This window comes from Natrix helvetica (genome assembly GCF_964273705.1).
Source record: "Natrix helvetica genome assembly, chromosome: 2".
Classification (NCBI taxonomy): domain Eukaryota; kingdom Metazoa; phylum Chordata; class Lepidosauria; order Squamata; family Natricidae; genus Natrix; species Natrix helvetica.
This window is the reverse complement of record NC_138552.1, coordinates 209101101-209127475: the sequence shown is the minus strand read 5'-3', so window position 1 is coordinate 209127475 and position 26375 is coordinate 209101101. Positions and strand designations below refer to the sequence as shown.

The 26375-nt window shown below is 43.7% G+C and overlaps 1 protein-coding gene across 4 annotated transcripts in view; it reads right to left on the bottom strand.

Moving 5' to 3' along the window:
• Positions 1-6816, bottom strand: part of TIAM2 (TIAM Rac1 associated GEF 2) — a 99222-nt gene extending 92406 nt beyond the window's left edge. For all 4 annotated transcript variants that reach the window (XM_081941868.1, XM_081941866.1, XM_081941867.1 and 1 more), the window contains exon 1: positions 5606-6816. In XM_081941868.1, the coding sequence (XP_081797994.1) occupies positions 5606-6811 (1206 nt within the window). In that variant the 5' untranslated portion in view covers positions 6812-6816. The remainder of the gene's footprint in view (positions 1-5605) is intronic.
• Between the last annotated feature and the right edge of the window lie 19559 nt (positions 6817-26375).

Here is a 26375-nt window from a genome sequence, read left to right as displayed (position 1 = left end):
CGGGCACAGCACTGAGACAGCCTTGGTCGCGTTGGTTGATGATCTCTGGAGGGCCAGAGATAGAGGTTGTTCCTCTATCCTGGTCCTATTAGATCTCTCAGCGGCTTTTGATACCATCGACCATGGTATCCTTCTGCACCGGCTGGAGGGGATGGGAGTCGGAGGCACCGTGTTACGGTGGTTCGACTCTTACCTCTCCGGCCGGATGCAATATGTGTTGACAGGGGGGCAGAGATCGACCCCGAGGCCACTCTCTTGTGGGGTGCCCCAGGGGTCGGTTCTCTTGCCCCTTCTGTTCAATGCATATGTGAAGCCGCTGGGCGAGATCATCCGTGGTTTTGGGGTTGAATACCATCTGTACGCTGATGATACGCAGCTGTACATTTCAACCCCAAACCACCCCAACGAGGCTGTCGCAGTGATGTCCCGGTGTCTGGAAGCCGTCGGGGTCTGGATGGGGGACAACAGACTCAAACTCAACCCCTCCAAGACTGAGTGGCTGTGGCTTCCGGCTCCTCGGTTCAGCCAGCTGACTCCATCGCTGGCCATAGGGGACGAGCTACTGCCCCCTGTGGAATGGGCGCGCAATTTGGGCGTCCTCCTAGATGCCCGGCTGTCAATGGATGACCATGTGGCAGCCGTGGCAAGGGGGGCGTTCCACCAGGTTCGCCTGGTGCGCCAATTGCGCCCCCTACTGGACCGGGATGCCCTACGCACAATCACTCATGCGCTGGTGACGTCTCGCCTAGATTACTGTAATGCTCTCTACATGGGGCTTCCCTTGGGACGCGCCCGGAGACTGCAGCTAGTCCAGAACGCGGCCGCGCGGGTTATCATGGGGAGGTCTAGATACTCCCACGTAACACCGCTCCTGCGCGAGCTGCACTGGCTACCTGTGGTTTTTCGGGTGCGTTTCAAGGTCCTGATTACTATCTTTAAAGCGCTCCATTGCTCAGGACCTAGTTACTTGCGGGATCGCATCCTCCCACATACATCCCTGCGGCCAATCCGCTCTCACAGGGAGGGCCTTCTCCAAGTGCCGTCCACTAGGCAATGCCAGCGGGCGGCGCCAAGGAGTAGAGCCTTCTCTGTGATGGGCCCAACCCTCTGGAATGACCTCCCCCCCGACATTAGAACCACCTCGGACTTCCGCTCCTTCCGACAAAAATTGAAGACTCACCTGTTCCGACTAGCTGGCCTGGCATGATTATAAATGTTACATCTATGAACTCCTGGTAGTATATTCTCATCTGGTTATTTTAAGGGTAATGTTTTAGTTTTAATTGTTTTTAGGGCTTTCAGCCTCATATTTATTCCCCTGTACAGTACTCTTAATTTTAACCTCCTCCATATACATACATATATTTATAGTTCTATTTATATTTGTATTTTATTTGTGATTATTGTGGACTGTACACCGCCCCGAGTCCCTTTTTGGGAGAGGGGGCGGTTTAGAAATGTGAATAAATAATAATAATAATAATAATAATAATAATAATAATAATAATAATAATAATAATAATAATAATACTTGTCTCTGCACTGAAAAATATCCAGAATTTATTTTTGGATTATTTTAAATTAGGGCATTGCTAATGCTATCACAATTCTTTGATCAACTTAAGAACATATTTACAGCCAATATTATTGTATCTATATGGTTTCCCACTCATCTAGAATCATACAGGTGGAAGGGATCTCTAAGGTCTTTTAGTCCAAACCCGCATTCAAGGCAGGAGCCTTATACTAACCCAGCTGTCTAGTCTATTCTTGAAAACATCAGGTGATGGGAGTATCTACAACCCCAGCTCTCACTGTCAAAAGATTTCCCCTAGACCAGTGATGGCGAACCTATGGCACGCGCTGGCCAGCTGAGTTCACCCTTTTTAAAAGCCATTTTTCACCCTCCCCAGACTCCTATAGAGCCTGGGGAGGGCAAAAACAGCCTCCCCCCGCCCCCCCAGACACGTCCGGAGGGATCAGGGAAGCCTCCGGACAGTCCCTGAAGCCTTTGGAGCGCTCAAAACGATCCTCTGAGGAAACCGGAAGTGACTTCCGGTTTGCTTGGGGGGTCGTTTTGAGCGCTCCGAAGGCTTCAGGGACTGTCCGGAGGCTTCCCTGATCCCTCCGGACGTGTCTGGGGAGGGGCAGGGGAGGCTGTTTTCGCCCTCCCCAGGCTTCTATAAACCCTCTGGAGCCTGAGGAGGGCGAAAAATGCATGTAAAAATGGGGGTGAGCGCCTGTGGTGCGCCCATGCGCACTGGGGGTCACGCATTGCATTATGGGTGCGGCATGCCCGCACACGACCCCCCTGCGCTCCCTCCACTTATGGCACGCGAGCCAAAAAAGGTTCGCCATCGCTGCCCTAGACAATAAGTCAGTCAGTTCTTCTTTGTGACAGCCCCTCATAAAGACAACTATCATGCTTCCCCCAATCCTTCTCTTTTATAGGCATACTTAGCTTCCTCCATCCTCTGCCATGCAATTTAACCTTCTGACCTTTTATCATCTTTTTTGCTCTTCTCGGCACACTTTTTTTGTAACACAGTGATCAAAACTGGACGCAGTTTTCTAATTGTGATCTCACCAGTGCAGTTTAAAGCGGTACTATTTCTAATTAATATTATTCCACTCGCAACTTACTCTTTCTGTGGAGCACACAAGAGCACATTTTACATGATTCCAAGGGGATCTCTCTGTCAGCAACTAAATAAAGTCACATTCATGTAGTTTCAGTGGTAACATAAAATACACTTTTCCATGCCAGTTTTACATACGATTTATAAGGAGGTCTACAGCCTGGGGTAACCCAAGTTTCAAGTCCATAGATAGCTGCAAACCACTTTTTTATATAGCTGACTCTTGCTTGATCATAATTATCACAAATTAGTGAAATAGTATCTTGCCATTTTGATATAGGAAATATATGAAAACATGTAAATGCAACTGTATTGCCAAGCACCTGAGGTTTGGTCACGTAACCATGGAAGGGGCGACTATCAGAACTTTGTATAGCTCCAAGGTAGCTCCATCCTAGTTTCCAAAGGTCACTAATTAACCAGTAAGTTGAGAACTACACCTGTAAGCTTTACTTAAAGCATCACTATTAAGCTTTTATTAAGATTTTTTTCCTATTGGAACATATGCAATATGCAATAGTGATCTGGAATTTATTCTCCTAGTCTTGTATTTGATGCCACCTTGCTTTCTCTTCCCTAAAGTTTCTGGAGAGTTTTGATACACATGAAGGAGGAGCAAACATGCACAATACTTCCTGAAATCCTATGTAATACTGCCTTGGTTTAGTTCTATGGCTCTATACATCCTCCAAGGCATCCATTTCAATACCAAAATGAACCCCCACAAATAAGCCTTCCAAGTCTATTGCCCTTCCTTCTTTCCTTGCAGCACCTTCCTTCACAAACTCTTCTGTTTTTTAAGATTAGCTATGAGGGAGACCAAAAGCACTCATGAGGGAAAGCAATAAGCAGGAGTTGGTTTATGCCAGGGGTGTCCAAACTTGGGAACTTTAAGACTTGTGGACTTCAACTCCCAGAATTCCCCAGCCAGCATGGCTGGCTGGGGAATTCTGGGAGTTGAAGTCCACAAGTCTTAAAGTTCCCAAGTTTGGACACCCCTGGTTTATGCAATTCTTCCATTACAACAGAGGTATCCAATGTTTTCTAGCCACAGAAACTTTGAGGAGCATGCCAGTCGAAACGAGCCAGGAAAAAGAAGTGAGCAGGCCAACATGAAACGTATATTTAAATTCAATTTTAATTAAGCAAGTTATATACAGTTAATATGGTTCCTACCTATGCATTTTATATATATTTTTTACTTTAAACCTCCTAATCTTGAAGGGCCAGGAATGAATATCCCAGGAAATGCTGAGCTCATTTTGCCTGGCATACAAAGCCAATCAAACATGCAAGATGACACATCTCTTTAATTACTTTATTCTGTACAGAATAAAAATAAATTGCTTTATTCTTCAATTCTTCACCCCATTCCTCCTATTTGGTCATCACCATTATATCAATTTCAACATTCAGAAGGCTGATATAATAAGGATAACAGCAATAGGACTGACACAAATGTGGTTGGGCAATATACTTTCTTTAGCTATCTGAAACTTTTGCACCAAATCTTAAAGCTAAGCTATCTATAAAACATAGGCTGCCCATTGGTTTTTTAATGGCCAACAATTCATAGCTACTACGGTATTTGCTTGCTAAGGGCTACGCCTCACTTGCCAGAATGAAATCCTTGAACTGTCGCTTGGAAAGGAACCTAATGTTGTCATACTAGAAGACTGTGCATTAGTTTTAATATTTATAAACATTTTTACCCAGAATTTCTAAGGCATGCTTCTCTAGCAAATACTATTAGAACACTGAATTTGCCGCTTTAAACAAGTACTATTTTCCATTAGAGCAAAATTATATGTTATCCATTTACACTAACAGTGATTGCCTAATTTTGTTTACATATATATAAGGCTAGAGCATTAACCATTTGGAATTGAATACTTTGCTTGTGATTTTAATTTTAAACTGGCAAACTTTATTTCCTGGATCTCGTGTCAGTTTATACAGAATTCCTTGCAGGGTTGCAGTTTAAAAGCAAACGATAATATAACACAACTATTATTTTTAACTCCCATTGTGAAAATTTCCCTGAACATATAGCTCTGAATTGAGCTGTCAGGAGAGCTGGAGCAGAGTTTGCCTACCTGACATCGTTATAGAAAAGTTTAGCACAGGGGGTGCTTGCATGCACCGGGGGGGGGGGATTGCATTATTGGTATGGACACGCACGCATGCACTTTTGGCACCCGAGCAGAAAAACATTCGCCATCACTGTTCTATAGCTACATCAGAAAAGTCATTTACTGTATATAAAAAGCAAAAGATGAAAAATCATTTTTTTAAAAAATATTTGCTTAGTGTACATTCATGCACAAACACGCATTTTCAGGGGCAGGAAATCTCCCACAATCTGGTGACTTTGGACCTACAACTTCCTACAACATTCCCACAAGCAAAGTAAATGCGAGTCAGTCTGGTCAAGTGGTTGAGGCACCAGGCTAGAAAGCAGGAGATCATTAGTTCAAATCCCACCTTAGCCATGAGAGCCAGATGGGTGACCTTGCCACTTTGAGTTATTTATAAAAATAAAAAATAAAAGGTGGGATACAATTAAATAAATAAATGGGGAAGCTGGTAAGAATTCTGGGGAAGGGAAGAGAGGGAGAAAGAAAGAAAACAACAGAATGACAGGAGGGAGGGAGGGAGAGAAGGAAAGAAGTAGGAAAGAGGGAAGATGATTTCCGATGCTCCCTGTCAACTTCCCACAAGAAAACACAATAAGGAAGCCAGCAGGAAGTCGGAAATCACTCCCACTGCTTTATTTTTGCAGTGGTCATTCCATGGTCATTCTGTTTCCCTGTTTATGTAAGGAAGTATCTCTGAAACAATGACACAATGGAATAGGAGTTGTTTATTTTAATTTAAGAATCTACAGTACGTTAAGCATATACCCTACAATGAAGAATCCAAAATTCATACTTCAGATAACTTTTTAAGCTTGAAACTCCATGTACCTGTAGCTTCCTCTTCTTCCTTGACAGGCTTCCCGTCCAGTCACTAATCCGACGCATGCGGCTTTTTAAAGTTTCCTTCTTAGCTGTATCATCATTAAGATTTCTAGACTGCCTACAAGGCAGAGTGAAGGAAGAGTATTGTGGAGATCCTCTGTGCTCCACCTTAGAAGGAACATCTATGGCAGAGGTAAATGAAACCCTGTTGCTTAAAGTAACATGCGTATTGAGGTAATCTGCAGAAAATCCGATATTGGAGGCTTGGCAACTTCTTAGATTTGAATCACCATATAAATCACGGAGGGAAGAAAGAGATGAACTTTGATTCAATGATTTTTTGCAGTCATTCTGGGAGAAATCAACTTGGATTCTTGCTTCTGGAATGCTTCTGGATATGTATGGCACATCTAGTTCATTTATCCCTCCATTATTGCCCCATGGAGCATCATACCATGACGACTCTGAACTAATGGAGCTCCCTTTACTGGATCTAAGTCTCGAATCAGTAGTTGACAGACGATGGCTTTCAGCACAATCTGTACTAGAAGATTCTTTTCCTTCAAGCATGTTATTCTTTTCCGGTTCTGAAGTAGGGAAGTATCTTAAGAGTTGGACTGGTTCACTGGATTCATCTCTAGAAATGCTACCATTACTGCTGATGTTGTGAAATTCAACTTTCAAACATCCATCAAGCTTCCCTAATGTCTTGATGAGAACTTTTGGACTCATTCTGTCATCTGGTGATGAACTTTCTTTTTCCCCATAGCAATTTAAGAAATGTCCGTTATATTCCTTGGAAGGAACGTAGTTGGTAGTTTCAAAGCCAATGTAGTGAAAACCATTCTCAGGCAGAAATGCATTGTTAGCCCCCTGAAATGCATTGTTAGCCCCTATCAGATAGTTCTCTGACGTGTGAGTCCTGGGCTTTGCATGGCTATTACTCTTAGATACGTTCACTACTGTATCACTGAGTCTTGAGGAATAAGGCTGATTACTCTTAAAATGAGAAAGGCAGCTTCTGGCAAATGATCGGGATTTATAGTTTGCATTACTGGAACTGTGGCTCCACCCACGTATGGAGCAGGGTTTTTCATCTTTAGAATGGATGCCACGGATTTTCAGAGAGCAGGGTTTCTGCTTGGTAGCAGGTGTAGATACAGTGTGATTTTTGGTTCCCTGAAGACTATATTGGCTGTCTGAATTTCCCATTTTTACTAAAAGGAAACATAAATAGTTTTGGTTATTAAAAAAAAGTCATGCCCAAGAAAAACTTAATCCTTACTTGTAAACTCCTAAGAAAATCTATAAATAAGGAAAGAGTTGATTATAGCAGTGTTTCCCAACCTTGGTGACTTTAAGTCCTGTGGACTTCAACTCCCAGAATTCCCCAGCCAGCTATGCTGGCTGGGGGATTCTGGGAGTTGAAGTCCACAGGACTTAAAGTCGCCAAGGTTGGGAAACACTGGTTTATAGGCCTTGAATTGCTTCTAGTTGATACTACATGTTCACTATGTTAAATTGAGACACAAATAATTAAATACACTGGAATAATATTTTTAAAATAGCATAAAGTTGATGTGGGATTATCCGTATAAACCCCTGGTTAATTTTGCAGAATGAACAAGCAATAGTAATAAAAGAGGTCCTTCCTTCTCAAGTTAAAATGCTGAAATGAAAAATATTTGTAGAAATAGTGGCTTTAATCAATACTGCAAGAAAATTCCCAAGTTGACCAAACCCTAGGGAGTTATCCTCACCCTCATAATTTTAAGTGCATATTTGGATCCCCTTGCTAGATTGTGGGATTTCTACTAAAAATCTTATGGGCTTTTATTTTTGTTCACCTTGTCCTTATTAAAATCAACTCAAAAAGACTTAGTCACTAATTCATTTTTTCTCTCATTCTAAGAGTCTACTGTTTTTATCCAGAATTCAATGGCATAAAAAAGTCTAGTACTTGAATATGTTTTTATTTGTTAATAAACTCTACCATTTTCACCACAATTTAAAAGTATATTTAGCGAGTCCCTTTCTGGGAGAGGGGGCGGTTTAGAAATCCAAGAAATAAATAAATAAATGAGAAAGAAACTTTAGTAATAAAAATGTAGTTCTATAAGCCTCTGTTCAAACTTATGTAAAGGCATTGTTTGTGTTTCTCATCTTCAAATAAAAATGTATATTTCAGACATACCGGAAAAACACACTCAAATGTAGGTGGAATTAGCAGTTTGCATATTTTTCATTATTTTGATAAAAGATCTTCATGTTTTTCAGCCACGAAATGAGATTCCATGTGATTGCCTGTAAATAAATAAGAAAAGTCCTAGTCACATAAATGAAAATAAATTCATATTTTAATATGAATATCCATCTAACACAAAGCTAATTGTCAAGAACATGGAGTTAATATCTACTGTATGCTCTACAAATATTTTATTTATTCATTTGAATTTAAACTTTCATTGTAGTGGACATTGGGCACATTACAAAACCTAAATAAATGTTTTTAAAAGGTTGAAAAACTAAAAACAAACTAAAAAGCTAAAAAAGGTAAAAGTTCTCCTCACACATATGTGCTCATCATTCCCAACTCTAGGGGGCGGTGCTCATCTCCATTTCAAAGGCTAAGAGTCAGTGCTGTCAAAAGATGCATGGAACACTGTTTGTTACCTTCCCCCCAAAGGTGGTTCCTATTTTTCTACTTGCATTTTTACGTGCTTTCAGACTGCTAGGTTGGCAGAAGATGGCAAAAGTAACGGGAGCTCACCCCGTTACGTGGCGCTAAGGATTCGAACCACTGAACTGCCAACCATTCTGATCAACAAGCTCAGCGTCTTAGCCACTGAGACACCGCGTCCCTTAAAAAAACAAGGTAGTCTAGGCTAAAAACAGCCATCACAATAACATGCCCTGAGTCTCAACCAGTCTCATATCACTGAAGGCAAAACAGCAATAATTCAAAGTTGCTCCAGGGTTTAATTGATATTAAATGATGTTATATAACTAGCTCCCTTGTTACAACTTGGATAATCCCCATGGATTTTTGAAGTCATTGTTGATTAATGAGTCTAAGCTGCAGCTGTGACCCAGAGGTGAAAGAGCAAAGGGTAATTCACTCAAACCACCAGTTAGCCACTTTTCTATTTGCATGAACTTGAACTTGATTTGCCAGGAAAGCAACAGCTCAGACTGTATCAGGCAATGCATGCTTGAAAAGAAAGGTGTCTACTGGCAAGCTGATCAATCAAATCTCTTGACAGACAGCCTACAAAAAGGCGCAGCTTGTAGTAGAAAGAAGAAATCCATTTCACAAACCCTTGCAAGAGGATTAGATTTCAAAAGGACTTAATTTAATTTTTTGGGAGGAAGATTTCTCTATCAGCTTTGTCAGTTGACCAACTTTTATGAAATTCAAAGTGCTGTAAAATGTTTACCTCACACCTGATTTACAACTGAATAAGGGCTGCATGTTCTCAAAACATTTAAATGAAGCACAGCCTCATTTTTAAACTATTAAAAAATCTATTAATCATTCAAATCTTTGTCTCAGTTACCTTACAGATTAGCAAAATTCAAGTTCACTACAAACTTGTCTTTAAAACCAAAAAGACATACCTAGCAGAAAGGCACTTCACAAATGACAATGATTTTTACATTAAAGCATGTCAATATCTATGGACATGCAAGGACATTTTTACTACAAAATATACTTTATAATAATATTTTGCTTTATTTCACAAAAATTACGCCTTTTTTTCTTATAAGTACTAATCGCTCCATTGAAGTATCGCTAATATAAAATACACTTCCGGATAACATGCACAGCTCATGCTAAGGTAAAAGGGGAAAACAATATAAAGAATTTGAAGGGGGAAAACTCACACATTTTGCAAGCTGTTTGATAGTGAGTAAATGTAAATCACTAGGGTACTACTAAGCAATGCAACAGAGCATAAGTCTCAATCAGGGCATTGATATTCAGAGTCTGGGTATCAGAAGCATGAAGCACATTCACAAGGCTGCTTTCAGAAATCTATTTGTATTCATAAGAGGACTCGAAACCCAATTTGTCTAAAGAATCAGGGAGAGGCCATCTGGTCCCCACTATGGCTGTGCACTCACTGTGTAATCCTTTTTAACAGAGCGGGCAGCAAGCAAGCTGCTGTTAGAAAGTTCGACAAAGTAGCATCAATTTTTCAAGACTTGAGCCAGTGATACAACTTCCATTGTGCCCTCTCATACAACGAAGAAGGTTAATGAATACATCTATCAAAGACAGGTATGCAAAGTGAGCTGACACAAGGCACAAAGAACAGTTAAGATGACAACCACTGTGTGTGTGAAAAGTGCGGTCAGCGAGCAACTCTTTTCTGATCACAAAAGGCAACTTTCTAAGCAAATTTACAGCTTGCCAACTTTGAAGAGATCTCCAGGATTCTTCATAGGAAACAGATTACGTTTATAATGAGGTTGCATGTGCTTGAATAAGAAACATCCAAATAGGAATTCAGGAAGCTGTCTTGGGCTGAGATAGATAATTAGGTAATCTATTTAGTTCACTAATCGGGACTGTTGGGATTTCAGAAAGCTTTTTTTTTCTCCCCCCAAAAAACCTTCCCTGGCCTGCTTCCCCAGTCATTTAGCCCACATACTACCCCCTCCTTTTTCCTAAGGAAGAGATTGAAATTATCCATTTGCATATATTTTATTTAGTATTATCATTTTGTTACTCAGATATTTTTTTCCAGTAGGGCTAACTGTTAGCCACAGTTTAGTAAATAATTTTCAGATTAACCATTTTCTTTTAGCTGAGATGACAGCTTCATAAATTATGTTTGAAGCTGATTTCCTTAAATTAAACTATGACTAACATTCATCATAGATCTTCTGGGATCAGCTATCCTTTGAAGATAAAGTAACTGTATTTTTCAGAGTATAAGACACACCTTTTTCCCTCAAAAAAGAGGCTGAAAATCTGGGTGCGTCTTATACACTGAATAACAGCATTTTTTTTTTGCCTCCCAAAACCCCGCTCCCTTCACCAAAATGGCCTTGCATAGCCTTTAGGAGCCTTGCGGAGTATTGCTGAAGGCTGGGGAGGGCAGAAATGAGCGAAAAACGGGCTGTTTTTTGTTCAATTTGGCCTCCCCCCCCCCCCAGCCTCCAGCAGCACTCTATAAGCCTCCTAAAGGCTATGCATGCCATTTTTTTGACAAAAAAGGGGCATGCAAACAAAAAATCGTTTTTGGGAAGTCTGCAGAGTGCAAAAACTTTCTTTTTTAAATTTGCCTCTTCAAAACCTTGATGCATCTTATACTCCGGTGCATCTTACACTCCAAAAAATAACAGTATTTGTGCAGTCTCAGGAGTTTTCTTTCAGTGTACCCAATTTTAAGTATAATCTTTATTGTCATTGTACTTAAATACAACAAAATTGGTTTTTTCTCAATAACAAGCAATCCATTGCAGGATAGAAAACCGACCATTCTATCAATCTCCAAAGGCTTTTCCAAAATAGCTACATAATTTAGAAACTGGAGGAATAGGTATCAATAACTATGCTATGCTGATGACAAGAGACAGTTTAGTAGTTAAGAAAGCAAGCTAGAAACTGGGAAATTGTAAGTTCTAGCCTTGTCTTAGACATGAAGCCAGCTGAGTGACCTTGGGTTAATTACTCTTAGTACTAGGAAGAAGGCAAAAGCAAATTACTCTAGAAAATGTTGGGCTTTGAAAAAGCAGAATAGAAAAAAATGTTGATGTTTTTCAATTCTGGTGTTGCAGAACACTTTTGAGAATACTGTAGACCACCAAGGAAGCAAACAAATGGATCGACAACCCAGAGTTTTCACTCAAGGCACAGGGGAACAGGTTCCAATTATCCTACTCTAGAACATTATGTGAAGGAGAAGGCTCTATTGATGGGAAAGGAAGAAACTAAGAGAAGAAGAAAGCAGCAGCAAGTTGGATGGACTCAATTCAGTGCAATGGATATGCCCCTGGAAGATCTGAAAGACAAAGTTAGGGATAGCTCATCATGAGAAAATCTATCCATATGGTTGGTAAGAATCACTACTGATTTGAAGGCACACACAATCAGTAGATTTCCTAAATGCTGGCAGGATAAGTACTGATCTGACTTCAGGAAGAACACTTTTCCAAAGCAGATGGGATGTCCTTATGATTCTTAAGAGTAACATTCTTTCAGAATATTGCCCTCTCTAATAGATTTTATGAAACAAAAAAAAAACACATCTGTGGAACAGCTGGTAAAGATATTGAGTTCTAGAGCTTCCTTTTCTCCTTTTGATGCCCTGGACTCTTGGTTCCTGAAGGCAGAATAACAGTGATGCTGCTTGTGGCCAATAATTTGTCAGCTATAGTATTGGGCAGAATCTTCAGAAAATGTGAGAGGCAAGGAGACGGTCATGGGTAATCCTCTAGTTATGACCAGTCACTTAGCAACCTTTAAAATTCTAATGGATCTACCAGGTGGGGAGGTACTTATGACCTAGATTTTGAAGTTTCAATGGTTACACTTTCCCCTCCCCCAGTCACATGACTGCACTTCAGGGATTTGGCAATCAGGCCACATTTATCAGGCCATTTGCAGCATCCCGTGGTCATATGACCATGTCTTAATAACATTTTTGCTGAAAACTGGCACTGACTTCTATGTTTTGGCAAAACCGCAACATACAGTTGTTATACAACAAAATCGCATAACAACTGTCACAAAAAGGACATAAAATCATTATCAGTCATATGACCAACCCATTTTACAACCAACCTGAGTTACTACCATGATGGGCAGGCTCCATTACAACTCAAGGACTACCTGTACATTGGAACACCAATGGAGACAGTTCCATTGGCTTCAGAGGAGAAACTGCTGCCCATTCGCTTGGTGGACATGGCAGGAGAGAAGGGAATGGAAGGAAAAGTAAATATATGCTAGTACTGAGGAAGACCTAGACACAGCCAAAGGGCAAGTGTGCTCTCCACAACTAGAAATAAGAAATCCCTCCCCAGCTCTACCAAACCAGCAAAAAAGAAGAAATAAAACAGGACATTAATGGAATGAGGGGAAGGGTAACCTGTTCAAGGAAGAAATATAATAAGGACCAAAATGGGATCAGATGAAATACAAGAAGAGAGAATCTGTACTAGCAATGGAAGAAAAAGGAGAAACAAATAAATGGAAATGAAGCAAAAGGAAGAGGTAACTACAAAGAGTAGGAAAAGAAAGGAAGCTCTGTTTCAGTGTTATGAAAGAGTTAAATTCACCAGACCAACTGCCCATCCCAAACAACTGCTAATATTTCAAGGCATACTTTATAAGTCCCAGGTCTGAAATCATCTGCTTCCCTTCCCCCCCCCCCCTTTCTAACAGATTCTGTTATACTTAACAGAGAAAATAAGAGAATAAGAGAAAACCTACCCCTTCAATTATTTCAGGGAGGGAAAAAACCTCATACTATTATCAATAACATGAAAGTATTTGCAGAGAATGTTTAGTGATTTTGGCATCATATGAATGAACCGCATTAAAAGAGAACAACAATCTTATTAAGAGAGAACAACAAAATGAAAAGTACTACCAGATGTGCAAAGGCAAAATCTTTTTTTTAAAGTTTTAAGGTTCAATTATTGCAGGAATAGACTACAGAAATAGACCCAAAAGGGATGAAGAATAGAGAAGGAAAGAAGTTTAATAAAACAAAGACCTTAATATACTTTTCAGTCAAGAATGCTTTATACTAGCACACACACACACACCATTCAACAAATTACCATTTTCATATCATTATTTCATTTATTTCATTTTTCAAGTATTCTTGTATCATTGGATGCAAGAAGACTCTACTTATTGGAGGGCCAGGCCAAATGTGCACAATTCAAAGCATCCAAATTTTGTTTCACTAATCATGCAATAGTTTTAAGAGTAAACAATACACTTCAACCATAGAAACGGCTGCATTTAACTACTGTTTGCTTTAGAATGTACTATTCATATTTTTAACTAAATCAATTAAATCATGCTAATTAATTTCTCAATTGATGCTCACAGCAACTAACACAGGCCATAACATACATTATAATGTAATGATTATATTTAAGTTAGCATAAAAGCATGGGAAAAATATTTTACTATTAATCAGTCTGGAAATTATTTTCTGGAGACACACTAAAGAGACAGTGTGGTTGGGTAGACAGCATCAGCTGTTCCAATGTCTCTTTCTGGCACCAACTCAGTTTGTATACTGAAGATGAGATTATGGAAATGATATACCAAAAGCACAACATTTCGTTTGTGGTCAAGCCACGAGAGCAAGTGTAGAATTGCCTGACTAGCTCTTAGCAACAGGACTGGTTGACCCAAAACAAATAACGTGTTGCATTGCAAAATTAGATTAACATACAAACACAAATTAGAGCTTGCAGAACATCAATAGCTCAAAAGTTAAAAATACACAAATCTCAACAAAAAGCAAAATAACCCCACAATTATGTCACATAATGTGATGTGGGGTCAAATAGACAGTCATATAGTGGCCGGATAAAAGGTCAGATTTCTTATATCAAATGTGAAGCATACCTCATTCTTTTGATTTTGAATTAAAGCAATATATATAGCAAGTACTAAACCCAGTAGAGCATTTGTAAGAAATATTGATACTACCTTACACACTCCAAATATTTAAATAGTGTTTCATTTTACTGCAGTAGCAGGAAGAGAATCTTTGGCCATACTTGAAAGCAGAGCACTAAGCCTGGGAACTGGTCTCAGTGATTTGCATATTGGGGAAGTTGCATGGTTTAAAACAAAGGGGAGATCAATATAATAAATTATGAGTGACATATGTCACAGAAGAGGTGGGGTTTTTTTTTCATTTGTGCAGAGAAAAGTAGGGGTTTTTAACTTTAGCAACAAAAAAGCAAATCCTTCACATTTGTGCCCTTTGTCCATCTTTTGTTTCTGACAACGACTGTTGTTTTTAGACTCACTATTCTTTAGCTAAATTATAAATAGCTTACTTCTATGTCTAGAATAGGCTCTCTCCTTTCCCTAACTCATAATAGGGTTATGAGTTATTCCGTTAGTCACAGCAAAAGACAGCCTTCAAATGATGGCAAAATATTACGGATAGAATGGGTAGTGCCATGCAGTTGGAATCAACCTACTGTCTTAGTTGCGGAAAATGATGCCTTCCTATCATCAGTGTAGAAGAAAGAGTCAACTCCAGCTTGGCCATTTCTGAAGTTATGGGAAAGGCCAGAGAAATATTCTAAGAAGCCTTGTCTTTGTGGCTACACCTCTAGAACCTTCATAACATCCAAGATCAAAGCCAAATGATTATTTCTAGCATTTCCCATTTTGCCTCATTGTTGATATATAGTTTGATGTTCTATCATTGTGCCACTACAGCAGGGAATATTTTAAAAATCTGTTCACTTCAAAAAGGTATATTTATCAAAGTATCATGTAGACTAGTGTTTCTCAAATTTGACTACTTTAAGATGGGGGCTTTCAACTCCCAAAATTGGGATTTGAGTGGCTGGATAATTCTAAAAGCTGAAGCCCCACATATCTTAAATTTGCCAAGTCTGACAAACACTGATCAATTCTCAAAGAAACTTTATTTCATTTTATTCTGTTAAGAACAGAAAAACAAAGGAACAAAAGTATAACATAGCTAGAAGACACTTCTTGGCTTCTTAAATATAATTCTTTCATAAATTCTGCTATAAAAATACCACTAATGGATCACTCCATGAATCCACATTCAAAAGGAGAAAATATAACCTTAAAACAATCTGAAACAGGAACTATATCATTAAATGCATTTTACACTTTGAGAGGTAACATTCCATCTAGAAAACTAGTCAATATTTTACAGCCTCATTCTTTGGAAGGAGAAGCAAAAGAAAACACCTTTGATTTGTTTTTAAGAGATTATGTGGTTCAATGTTGCATTAAGCTACTTCCTTTATTTTTGAACCAATAAATAAATAAAATTCAACAATAAGAAAGTAAATTTTCCAATGATGAAGCATAGTGTTTTTTCCATTGTAAATTACAAGGCAGAAGAGACAAAACTCCAAGGAAGAAAAAAGGGTTATTTATGCATTAGTCATAGTGTGTGTAGTATTACAGGCAGGATAAAAAGTTCTACCACAGGAATCTTTCCCTATAAGAAAATAATTCTTTCAGTGTTCAAATGGCAAGACAATTTGCAAAGCAGCTAATTCAGCATGTTTTTTTCCTCACAAAAAAAGTACTATAACTAGCAAGTTCAGAAAAGGAGCTGATAAGTGGCAAAGAGGAATACATCTAAGGAAAAAGAAAGCAAAACTTCACAGCCAAGAGTTTAAAACAGTATGATTCCACAGAGTCCCTTTCCCAATTTTTCTTTAATTGAGCAGACTGTGTCCTGCAAGCATCTCTTCCTCAATGCCCAGGGTTCAAACTTACTTTCTACAAGCACCTCCATTCGAGACTTCTCCAAACATGTCACAAAATTGTTTAAGCACACGTAGACGCTGAGATTTTTCTGTTTCCTTCTTTCTACTTGTAGCACGCCAGGAAATTGTGTCTAGAACTCCAAAACGTTGAACCGTTATGGGCTAAAAACAGATCCTGTGCTATGCTGGATATATTTTTGTCTACAAGGTACACACCCTCTTCATGTTCAATTCTTTCCATTGGTGGACTAGGATGATGCAAATTTACCCAGAAAGTGGTTTTCCAAGTGCTGCTTGAAATGATTAGCCTGGACAGCTTGCCATAATTTTTTTGAGCCATCAGGGAATACTGTATGACTGGGTTGTTGTTTGGCCCTGCATTCCTGAATTACCACCAAAGTGCCAGAGGGAAACTACTAAAAGACTCATGGAATAAAAGACTGGCTTGCTGGAATGGTAGATCTTTGGTGCTTAAAAAAAAGATTAATTAGTCATGCTTAATTCTTGGCATTCTTTCTTTTAATATAGTGCACCTAAATAAACAAGCAACCCTGTAAAGTATAGTAAAATGTTTTACCCAGGAAGGCTTGAAAAACCATAAGGAATAATTTTATCTTTCAATGGTTCATAAACTACATTAAGGTATGAATTGCTTGGCTGTAGTTTACTGAATAAATCACAATTGCCTAGGTTCCACAAAACACTAACCCACAAACTGTAATTTACTAACCATAGTGGCTGGTTTACACATTGCTCTAGGCCACTAATAAGCCACATTTTGATTAGCACAATGTGTGAATGCAAGTTAAATAAGATTAGACACAGTAAAATGTCACAGTCACATTTTTCTTTTGCTAGCAATGTTAAACATTAATAGTAAAGGCTATTATTTTAGACTATAATCGAGACCAGACATTATCACCTGATCCTGGAAATGACCATTGGCTTACCTGAAGGGTCCTTTTCTGTGTGCCGCTTGGAGAGTCCAAGCATAGGATAGTCCCAAGCTAAATGTCACTAGGGTGGGAAGCTGATGAGTTCAGGGTCTCTCCGCTGGTATGAATACCCTGAAGGACTCACCTCCCAAAGGCCCCTTCCGCAGAAGCAAATCTGTCCAATTTGTAGTTCCGAACAAACGGAGACAAAGAAGTCCAAGTTGCTGCCCTGCAAATCTCCTCTATCGGCACCTGGGTCGCCCAGGCCGCGGTGGTGGCGGCGCTTCTCGTAGAGTGAGCAGTGATGTGCCGTGGCACCAGTTTGGACTGCAGGATGTGAGCAACCGTAATGCATGCACACAGCCAATGCCTGATGGTAGCTGAAGAAACTTTGCGGCCTTGGGATGCAGGTTGAAAGGATATGAAAAGTGATTCCGATTGCCTGAAGGCAGCTGTGCGTTTGATGTATTTATGCAAAGTCCTGCAAACATCAACCATGTGCCATCTTTTCTCTTTAGGATGCTTAGGACGTGGACAAAAATCCAGAAGAATGAATTCCTGGGTCTGATGAAACCAGGAATTGATCTTGGGAATAAATGCCAGGTCCAGTTGGAGAATCACGCTGTCAGGCTGTATCAGACACAAGTCCTTCGGGACCAACAGGGCTGCCAATTCCAATATACGCCAAGCTGAAGTGATGGAAATTATAAAGGCAATCTTAAATGTCAGATGCTTCAAAGTGGTGGACCACAATGGCTCAAAGGGGGGGCTATCAGGGCCCATAACACAACATTGAACTCCCATGATGAGTACCTATGGATGACCGGGGGCCTCAGGTTGGTAGCACCCCGCAGGAAACTACAGATGATGGGGTGACGTCCAAGAGATGATTGCTCTTCAGATGCTAAGATGGTGGACAAAACAGCCACCTGACACCTGAGTGTGTTAGGCGCCAGCCCCTGGTCTAGTCCGTCCTGCAAAAAGTCCAGTATCTGTGGAACTGTGGCCGAGGTTGCCATCATGCCGCATGTCGTACACCAGGTGTCAAAGGATCTCCAGGTGGCGTCGTATATCCTGGTTGTGGAGGGTTGTCTGGATGCCTGGTGTGGATGACCTAGGTGGAGAGCCTGCTTCTACTAAGGAGGTCCCTCTCAAGTGCCATACGGCTAGTTACAGCCACTGGGGCTCCAGATGTTGTAGTGTCCCCTGCTGAGAGACACCTCATGCTGGGGAATCTGCCATGGAGGAACGATGGAGAGGCTCACCAGGTCGGCGAACTAGGTTCATCTGGGCCATAAGGGAGCCACAAACAGGACCGCTGCTTCCTCCAACAGGATCATGCAGATCATCCTGGGAAATGCATAAAGGAGTCCCGGTAGCCATGGACAGTGAAGGGCATTGACCCCTTCAGCTTGCGGGGTGTGAAACATGGCAAAGAACCTGGGAAGGTGTGTGTTACCCGGGGTAGCGAATAGGTCTACTAGAAGTCCGCCGAACCTCTGGGACAATTGATGAAATAGTCCAGATGCAGGCGCCACTCTGAATGATTGACCATGGTCCTGCTCAGCCAATCCGCATGGATGTTGTTTATCCCAGAGATGTGTTCTGCCTGGATCGAGCACAGGTGCCTTTCTCCCCACCTACCCAGGCATTCGTCCTCCGCAATCAGGGACCTGGAACGTGTGCCCCCTTGATGGTTTATGTGCGTCTTGGCCGCTACATTGTCCATGAAAATCCTCACATGATGCCCCCAGATGCTGTCGTGGAAGTGGAGAAGGGTGAGTCTCACTGCTCTCAATTCTAACCAATTGATGCTGTGCATGGCCTCAGCAGCCGACCACCTTCCCTGCGCCATTTGGCCCTGGAGGTGCGCCCCCCCCCAGCTGAAGAGGCTGACATCCATCATAATGGTGAGATGGTCTGGCTCCCTGAAGAAGGTGCCCGTTAGGATGGGGGACAGCCACCACTTGAGGGATTGACGCACCCGAGTCGGAACCGGAATCAATGCCAGAGAGTTGCTTTCGTTGGTCCAGTGGTAGGGCAGAAGATGCCACTGGAGCCATTGAGAATGGAGCCTCACCCAAGGAATGTTGGATAGGCAGGCTATCATTTTCCCCAGAAGTTGAGACAATTACACAACAGTGGCTCGAAGGGACTGCTGCACTTGCTGAGCCCATTCTCTGATGCTCATTATCTGCTCCGGTGACAGGGAGACTTGACAGCTCACGGTGTTGATGATGGTGCCGAGGTGCTGCAGCCTGGTTGCCAGCTCTAGGTCACTTTTTTCCCTGTTGACTGAGAACCCGTGATCTTGGAGGGTTCTCACTGTGTACTGTAGGTGCTGCGTCGCTTGAAAGCGGGACGACGACTGGATGAGAATGTTGTCCAGATAGCTTTGAAGCCATACTGGACGAGTTCTGAGGAAGGCCGCCACCGCTGCGAGAATCTTCGTGAACGTTCTGGGGGCCGATGACAGGCCGAACGTCAGGGCCTGTACTGGTAGTTGTAGCCTGCATAAAAGAATCTCAAAAACCTGCAGTGTGCCTTTCGAATGGGGATGTGTAGATAGGCCTCTTTGAGGTCTATAGATGTTAGTAGATCCCCTAGCCTGATGCAGCCCAGGATTGACTGGAGGGACTGCATCTTGAACCTCTTGTAAGTTATGTGGTGGTTTAGCTTTTTTAAATTCCCCTCCACCCCCCAGAGTTCTTTGGGACAAGGAAGAGTATGGAATAAAAACCTGTCCCTTCCTGACCTGGTGGAACCGGCTTTATGTCCCTGATGTCCCTGAGGTGAAGGATCTCCTGTTCCATGAGAGCCTTCTTGACCGGGCATGAGGAAGTAGGGCACTGAATAAAGTACCGAGGAGGAGGGGAGAGGAACTTTAAGGTCAGACCTATGCGAATCATCTGTAGGACCCACTGGTCTGATGTGATATACTCCCATTGGGCGTGGGACAGTTGAAGACGCCCTCTATGGGAGCCATCCGTTGATGGTCACTTGTACCTTCTGAAGGGTCTGGAGCCAGACCCTCCACAAAAGGGGCGCTTGGAAAAGTTCTGCTGGCTGCCTCTGTCATGAAAGGGAGGACGGTCCTGGGACCTATCCGCACCCTGAGAATAGGGGCGGTGGAAGGAACTGGAGCTAGTGGAGGGCTTCGTGTTCTGAAAGGACTGCCTCCGATAGAAGTTGGAACCCTTGCGATCAGATTTCTTAGTAACCGAAAGCATGACCTTCTTTTTGTCCTTATTCTCAATAAGGACAGGATCCAGGGCCTCCCCAAATGGGGCAGAAACAAGCTTCCACTTAGATCTCATATCTACGTTCCAATGTCTGAGCCATAAAAGGCGAAGTGGTGACGTTGGAAGCCAGGGCTCTAGATGCAAATTTAGCAGCATTTAGGGTGGCGTCAGCAGTGTACTCAGTCGCTGCAAAAATCTTGTTGACATCCTGCCTCAACTCCGGCCAGGAACTTGGTAAACAGCTGCCTCAACCAAAGGAGAAAAGCCCTAGAGAGGAAAGACGTAGAGGCGTATGTCTTAATCGCCCACACCGCCGCCTGATGTGTCTTGTGGCAGGCCTTCTCTGCTCTCTTGTTCTTTGCTTTGAGCCCTTCCAAGAGATCGGGGGGGAAGCACTGAGGAAGAAGTGAGCGCTGCCACTGGCACATCCACAGGAGGCAATTTCAGCAAGTCCTCCAGACTGGAATCCACCATGTACAACTTCCTGTCGCTATTCCTGTCCTGATTGTATACTTGGCTCCTCGCTATACATCAGCAGCCCTGCCTGAGCTCCTCGAGCTGATCTCGGAGACGGCAGTTGAGATACCCAGGCTTGTGGTTATGGGGGATTTCAACCTGCCATCGACGGGAGCAGCATCTGAGGTGGCTCGGGAGTTCATGGCTTCCATGACAGCCATGGGCCTGACCCAGTTAATTCAGGGCCCCACACACGAAGGAGGCCACACATTGGACCTTGTTTTTGTATCTGAGCAGTGGACGAGTGATCTGGGTAGAGGGGATTTTACTGTTACACCCCTGTCATGGTCAGATCACTCATGTCTCCGGCTTGACTTCCCTGGCGCTACCCCCCACCGCGAGGAGGCGGGACCAGACGTTCCACGCTGGTACTGCCCCAAGCACCTGATGGAGCCGGATAGGTTCCAGACGGAGCTTGGGCCATTACCTGTAGCCCTGACCCGCGCTCAGTCGGAGGACCTAGCGGCCGCCTGGAATAGGGCGGCGGCTGGGGTCTTGGACCGGGTTGCGCCTTTGCGACCTCTCCTGCGGCAGCAATCCACCCGGGCTCCTTGGTATACCGAGGAGCTGAGGGTGATGAAGCACCACAGGAGACGTCTAGAGAGCAGGTGGAGGTCCTCACGCTCCGAATCTGATCGAACACAGGTAAGATCCTACTTGCGGACCTACCTTGTGGCATTAAGGGCGGCCAAACGTAGATATTGCGCCACCCTTATTGTGTCCGCGGATAACCGCCCTGCCGCCCTGTTTAGGGTGACCCGCTCCCTCTTGTCACAGAGGACACAGGGGGCACCCTTACAGGGCAGAGCAGAGGAATTTGGGGAATATCTGCAGGACAAAGTCGCTCAGATCCGGAGCGGATGGGCCCCACTCAGTGGACCAGACGGGCCGCCAACAGCGAGTCTTGTGAGACCATCCTGGGAGGAGTTTGATTCTGTTGCCCCCGAGGATTTAGATAGGTTGCGTGGACGGCTGCGACCCACCACATGTTTAATGGACCCGTGTCCCTCCTGGTTGGTACTGGCATCTTGGGAGGTGACCCGAGGCTGGCTTCTGGGCCTGGTGAATGCCTCATTGGGTGAGGGATCCTTACCAACCGCCTTGAAAGAGGCAGTGGTGAGGCCCTTACTTAAGAGGCCTTCACTCAACCCAATGGAGCTAGCTAATTATCGTCCAGTCTCCAACCTTCCGTTTCTAGCGAAGGTTGTAGAGAATGTGGTGGCGCAGCAGTTTCCACGACACCTTGACGAATCCGAGTATCTAGACTCCCGCCAGTCCGGCTTCCGACCCGGGCACAGCACAGAGACAGCCTTGGTCGCGTTGGTTGATGATCTCTGGAGGGCCAGAGATAGAGGTTGTTCCTCTATCCTGGTCCTATTAGACCTCTCGGCGGCTTTTGATACCATCGACCATTGTATCCTATTGCGCCGGTTGGAGGGGATAGGAGTCGGAGGTACCGTTTTGCGGTGGTTCGGCTCCTACCTCTCCGACCGGAGGCAATGTGTGTTGACAGGGGGACAGAGGTCGACCCCGAGGCCACTCACTTGTGGAGTGCCACAGGGGTCGGTCCTCTCGCCTCTCCTGTTCAACACATATGTGAAGCCGCTGGGTGAGATCATCCGTGGTTTTGGGGTTGAGTATCACCTCTACGCTGATGATACTCAGCTGTATATTTCAACTCCAAACCACCCCAACGAGGCTGTCGAAGTGATGTCCCGGTGGTTGGAGGCCGTCGGGGTCTGGATGGGGGACAACAGACTTAAACTCAACCCCTCCAAGACTGAGTGGCTGTGGCTACCGGCACCTCGGTTCAGCCAGCTGATCCCATCGCTGGCCATAGGGGGGCGAACAATTGCCCCCTGTGGAACGGGCGTGCAATTTGGGCGTCCTCCTTGATGCCCGGCTGTCAATGGATGACCATGTGGCAGCCGTGGCAAGGGGGGCGTTCCACCAGGTTCGCCTGGTGCGCCAATTGTGCCCCCTACTGGACCGGGATGCCCTACGCACGGTCACTCATGCGCTGGTGACGTCCCGCCTGGATTACTGCAACGCTCTCTACATGGGGCTGCCCTTGGGACGCGCCCGGAGACTGCAGTTAGTTCAGAATGCAGCCACGCGGGCTGTGATGGGGAGTACGAGGTACTCCCACGTAACACCTCTCCTGTGCGAGCTGCACTGGCTGCCTGTGGTTTTCCGGGTCTGTTTCAAGGTGCTGATTACCATCTTTAAAGCGCTCCATGGCACGGGACCTAGTTACTTGCGGGATCGCATCCTCCCACATACATCCCTGCGGCCAATACGCTCACACAGGGAGGGACTTCTCCTGGTGCCGTCCACTAGGCAATGCCAGCGGGCGACACCAAGGAGTAGGGCCTTCTCTGTGATGGGCCCAACCCTCTGGAATGACCTCCCCCCCGACATTAGAACCACTTCTGACCTCCGCTCCTTCCGGCAAAAACTGAAGACCCACCTGTTCCGATTAGCAGGCCTGGCATAATTCAACTGTCCCTCCTGGCAAATGTATTATATCTGGTTATTTTAGGGGTTTTTTAATTTACTGTATTTGTTTTTAGGGGTTTTGAACTTATTTTATATCTGCTTTGTACAGTTCTTTTAACTGCATTTTAACCTCCTCCATGTCAATTGTCAACTGTACATATTTAATTTTATTGTATCTTGGTATATTTTGTATTTTGTATTTTGTATGAACTGTACACCGCCCCGAGTCCCTTTCGGGAGAAGGGGCGGTCTAGAAGCATTAAGTATTATTATTATTATTATTTACCACTAGGAGTGACAAGGGTGCCCGGTTGCGCCCATTGCTTCTGCACAAAGTTGAGGAATAATTTTGGAATAGGCACAATTTCCTGTGCCTGCACTGGTTCCTCGAAAAGACCTTCATTAATGTCTGCAGGGGCCGTCCTGAGCTGGGGGGATAGCACCCAAATGGGTCAAGGCTTTAGCCTTGTTCAAAAAGTCTTGAAATGGGCATGTTTAAACAAACCAGTAAATGCGGGTTTGTCAGGAATAGCCCCCGCATCCGAGAAATCAGGCTCCGGACCTGGAAGGATGTCCTCCTCCCAGGCCGAATCCTCACTGGCCAGAGAGGAATGGGGAGATGGAGGTCGATGGGCCTGATGAGTCTCCTGAGATGAATCCTGGGCCAGGTGCAGGCAGGACTTGCACGGGCACTTGATCCACTGCAGCATGCCTGCCTCTATCCCTTGGGAAATGGCCCTAGCAATAACCTCCTGCATCTCCACTGAGAGATCTGGGCCCCAGTCCTCCGCAGGGCAGGCCCTGGAGGAGGGTTGTAAGATGGGTTGTTGGGCCCTAAAGAACCCACAGGGGCTGACCCCTCCTCAAGGTCTGAAGGATATGCAAAGAGGTCAGCCTAGTCAGCCATCGAGGGCCCTGGAGAACCAACCATGGCAAGGAAGGCCATGGGGGGAAATTCCTGTCCCTCATCCTCACTCTCAGATATGGGATGCCCTTGTCCGGGCTGGGCCTCTAGGGAAGGCTTCCTAGGGAACACCAGCCTGGAGTCCTGGGCCTGCGGTTGGGCCTTGGAAAATTGCTTCTCTAAGGCCTTCTGATGGCGAATGGCGTTCTTGTCTAGGCCTGAGCCGTGCTTGGTCCCCTGCCTGGAAAAGGGCTTGCACCCACTGATGGCCTCCCAGGCTGCCTTGCCAGCCTGTCTGGAAAACACCCTACTGGTGGAGGGACCTGGTTGCTCTGGATCCTCAGGGGCTCGGTCTCCCATGGCTGATGTGCTGGGGATTAAAAGCTGTAAGCAGGGAAAGTTCCACTCACTACCTTCACAGCTTTGGATTGTTAGGGCTGAAGCACTCTAGAGTAGAGGCACTGAGGGCAGCAGGGAAGCAAGGACAGACAAGCCTGATGAAGTCGCAGAACTTCCGGTGTGAGCTGCAAGTGCTCCCAGCACCACGCAGGTCAGATGCCTTCGGAGAATAACCCAGGAGAGCCACGAACCTCCTCTGCCGCCACCCCAGGTGATGGCTGGTAAGGGAAAGACCAGACCTGCCAGCAAACCAGACAGGAAGGCTCCAAGTGGCGACCTGCGAAGAGACAGGCGACCAGGAAGCTGCGGCAAGTAGCACGGGAAAGTGAAAGAGCAAACAAAATGGTGGCCGCAACTTTTGACCTCCTCAAAATCACTGTCATGACTGTCAACCAACCCAAAATGACCACCAGAACTCACACTGTAAAGCTCTGAGGCTCCACACCGGCCGCCGGCTCCTTTAAGCGAGCGCAGTCAAAGGCAACAGAGACCTCAGCAGGGAGCTAGACAGCAGCGGAACTGCTGCAATTGCGTGGGTGTCAGCACTCTGACCCACGCGCCTCCACCAACAGCTGCCTGCAGCCTTGCAGCGCCGGGGCGAACCCAGGACACCAGAGAAGCTGAGAAAGGTGAAAACAAGCCAATTAAAAAAGCAAAGGGGAAAAAAATCTCACCAAGCCTACTCTCTAAGGAGGAATAAAGAAAAAAATGAGGAAAATGGAGAGTCCAAGCAATTGTTAGGAATGAAGAGAAACTTGAAGAGCATCCACTGGGCTGATTGAATTGAAAAAAACTGGAAACCGGTCAGCACCAAAGACGTGGGTAAAGTTTCAATTCGGTCCTGGGCAGATTGGCTGTATTTAGCCCATGCTTGGACTCTCCAAGCGGCACAAGGAAAAGAATCTGTAGCACAAAAAGGAAAGACATTTTACATTATTAAAGAGCTGTTGCTAGTACTTAAACGTCAATGTTTTCAAAGTATTTCAGTATCAGGAATTACTTGCAACAGAGTTACCCAGGTTATTTGCTCAATTAGAAATTCAAAGCGATCATAACAAGGCTGTGCAAAGCATCTAAAAAAGCTGATTCAGAATACACATGAGCATGAATGAAACACCTCTCTTCAAACTGTTAAATTAGTGATTAGTATAATTTGAATTATACTAATTAGTATAATTTGAATTAACATTCCACTGATTGTTCAACAAATGGTATCAAAAACAAAATATATAAAGTATCCCGGTTCATACATAATACTTACGTTAATTCATTTCACAAATTATACCAATCACACTATCCCACAGATCATACCAAGCAAAATGTAAACAAGGCACGCAGTGGTTCAGCACTATATGATACTCAGGTGAGTATGAATGTCTATCTTTCTTCCCTAGATTTTTTTCTAGGTATAATCCTGAAAGTATTTATTTTACTTACAGAATTTACAGTATATGGCTACCTATCTCATTTAATGATCACTTTACAGAATCAATAAAAACAAATAAAAACAAAGCAGTTTTTTTTTCCTACCAGGCACCCAACCAAACATCCTCCCAGTTCAATACCCACCCTTGCTCAAAGTTTAAGGGAATAACTATGTGACTGTGGGTGACTCATCTGGCCCGTGGGCCACCAGTTTGACACCCCTGCTGTAAAAGCTCGTATGTATGACATTTCCCAAGCATTTTACCAGACAGAAGAACTGGTGTAATAAGTCATTAGTTTACTGATGTCAATATATAAATCTGCTAGGATATTCTATTTGTACCCATTCATACTGCTTTTTTTTTACTATACACATTTTGATGAAG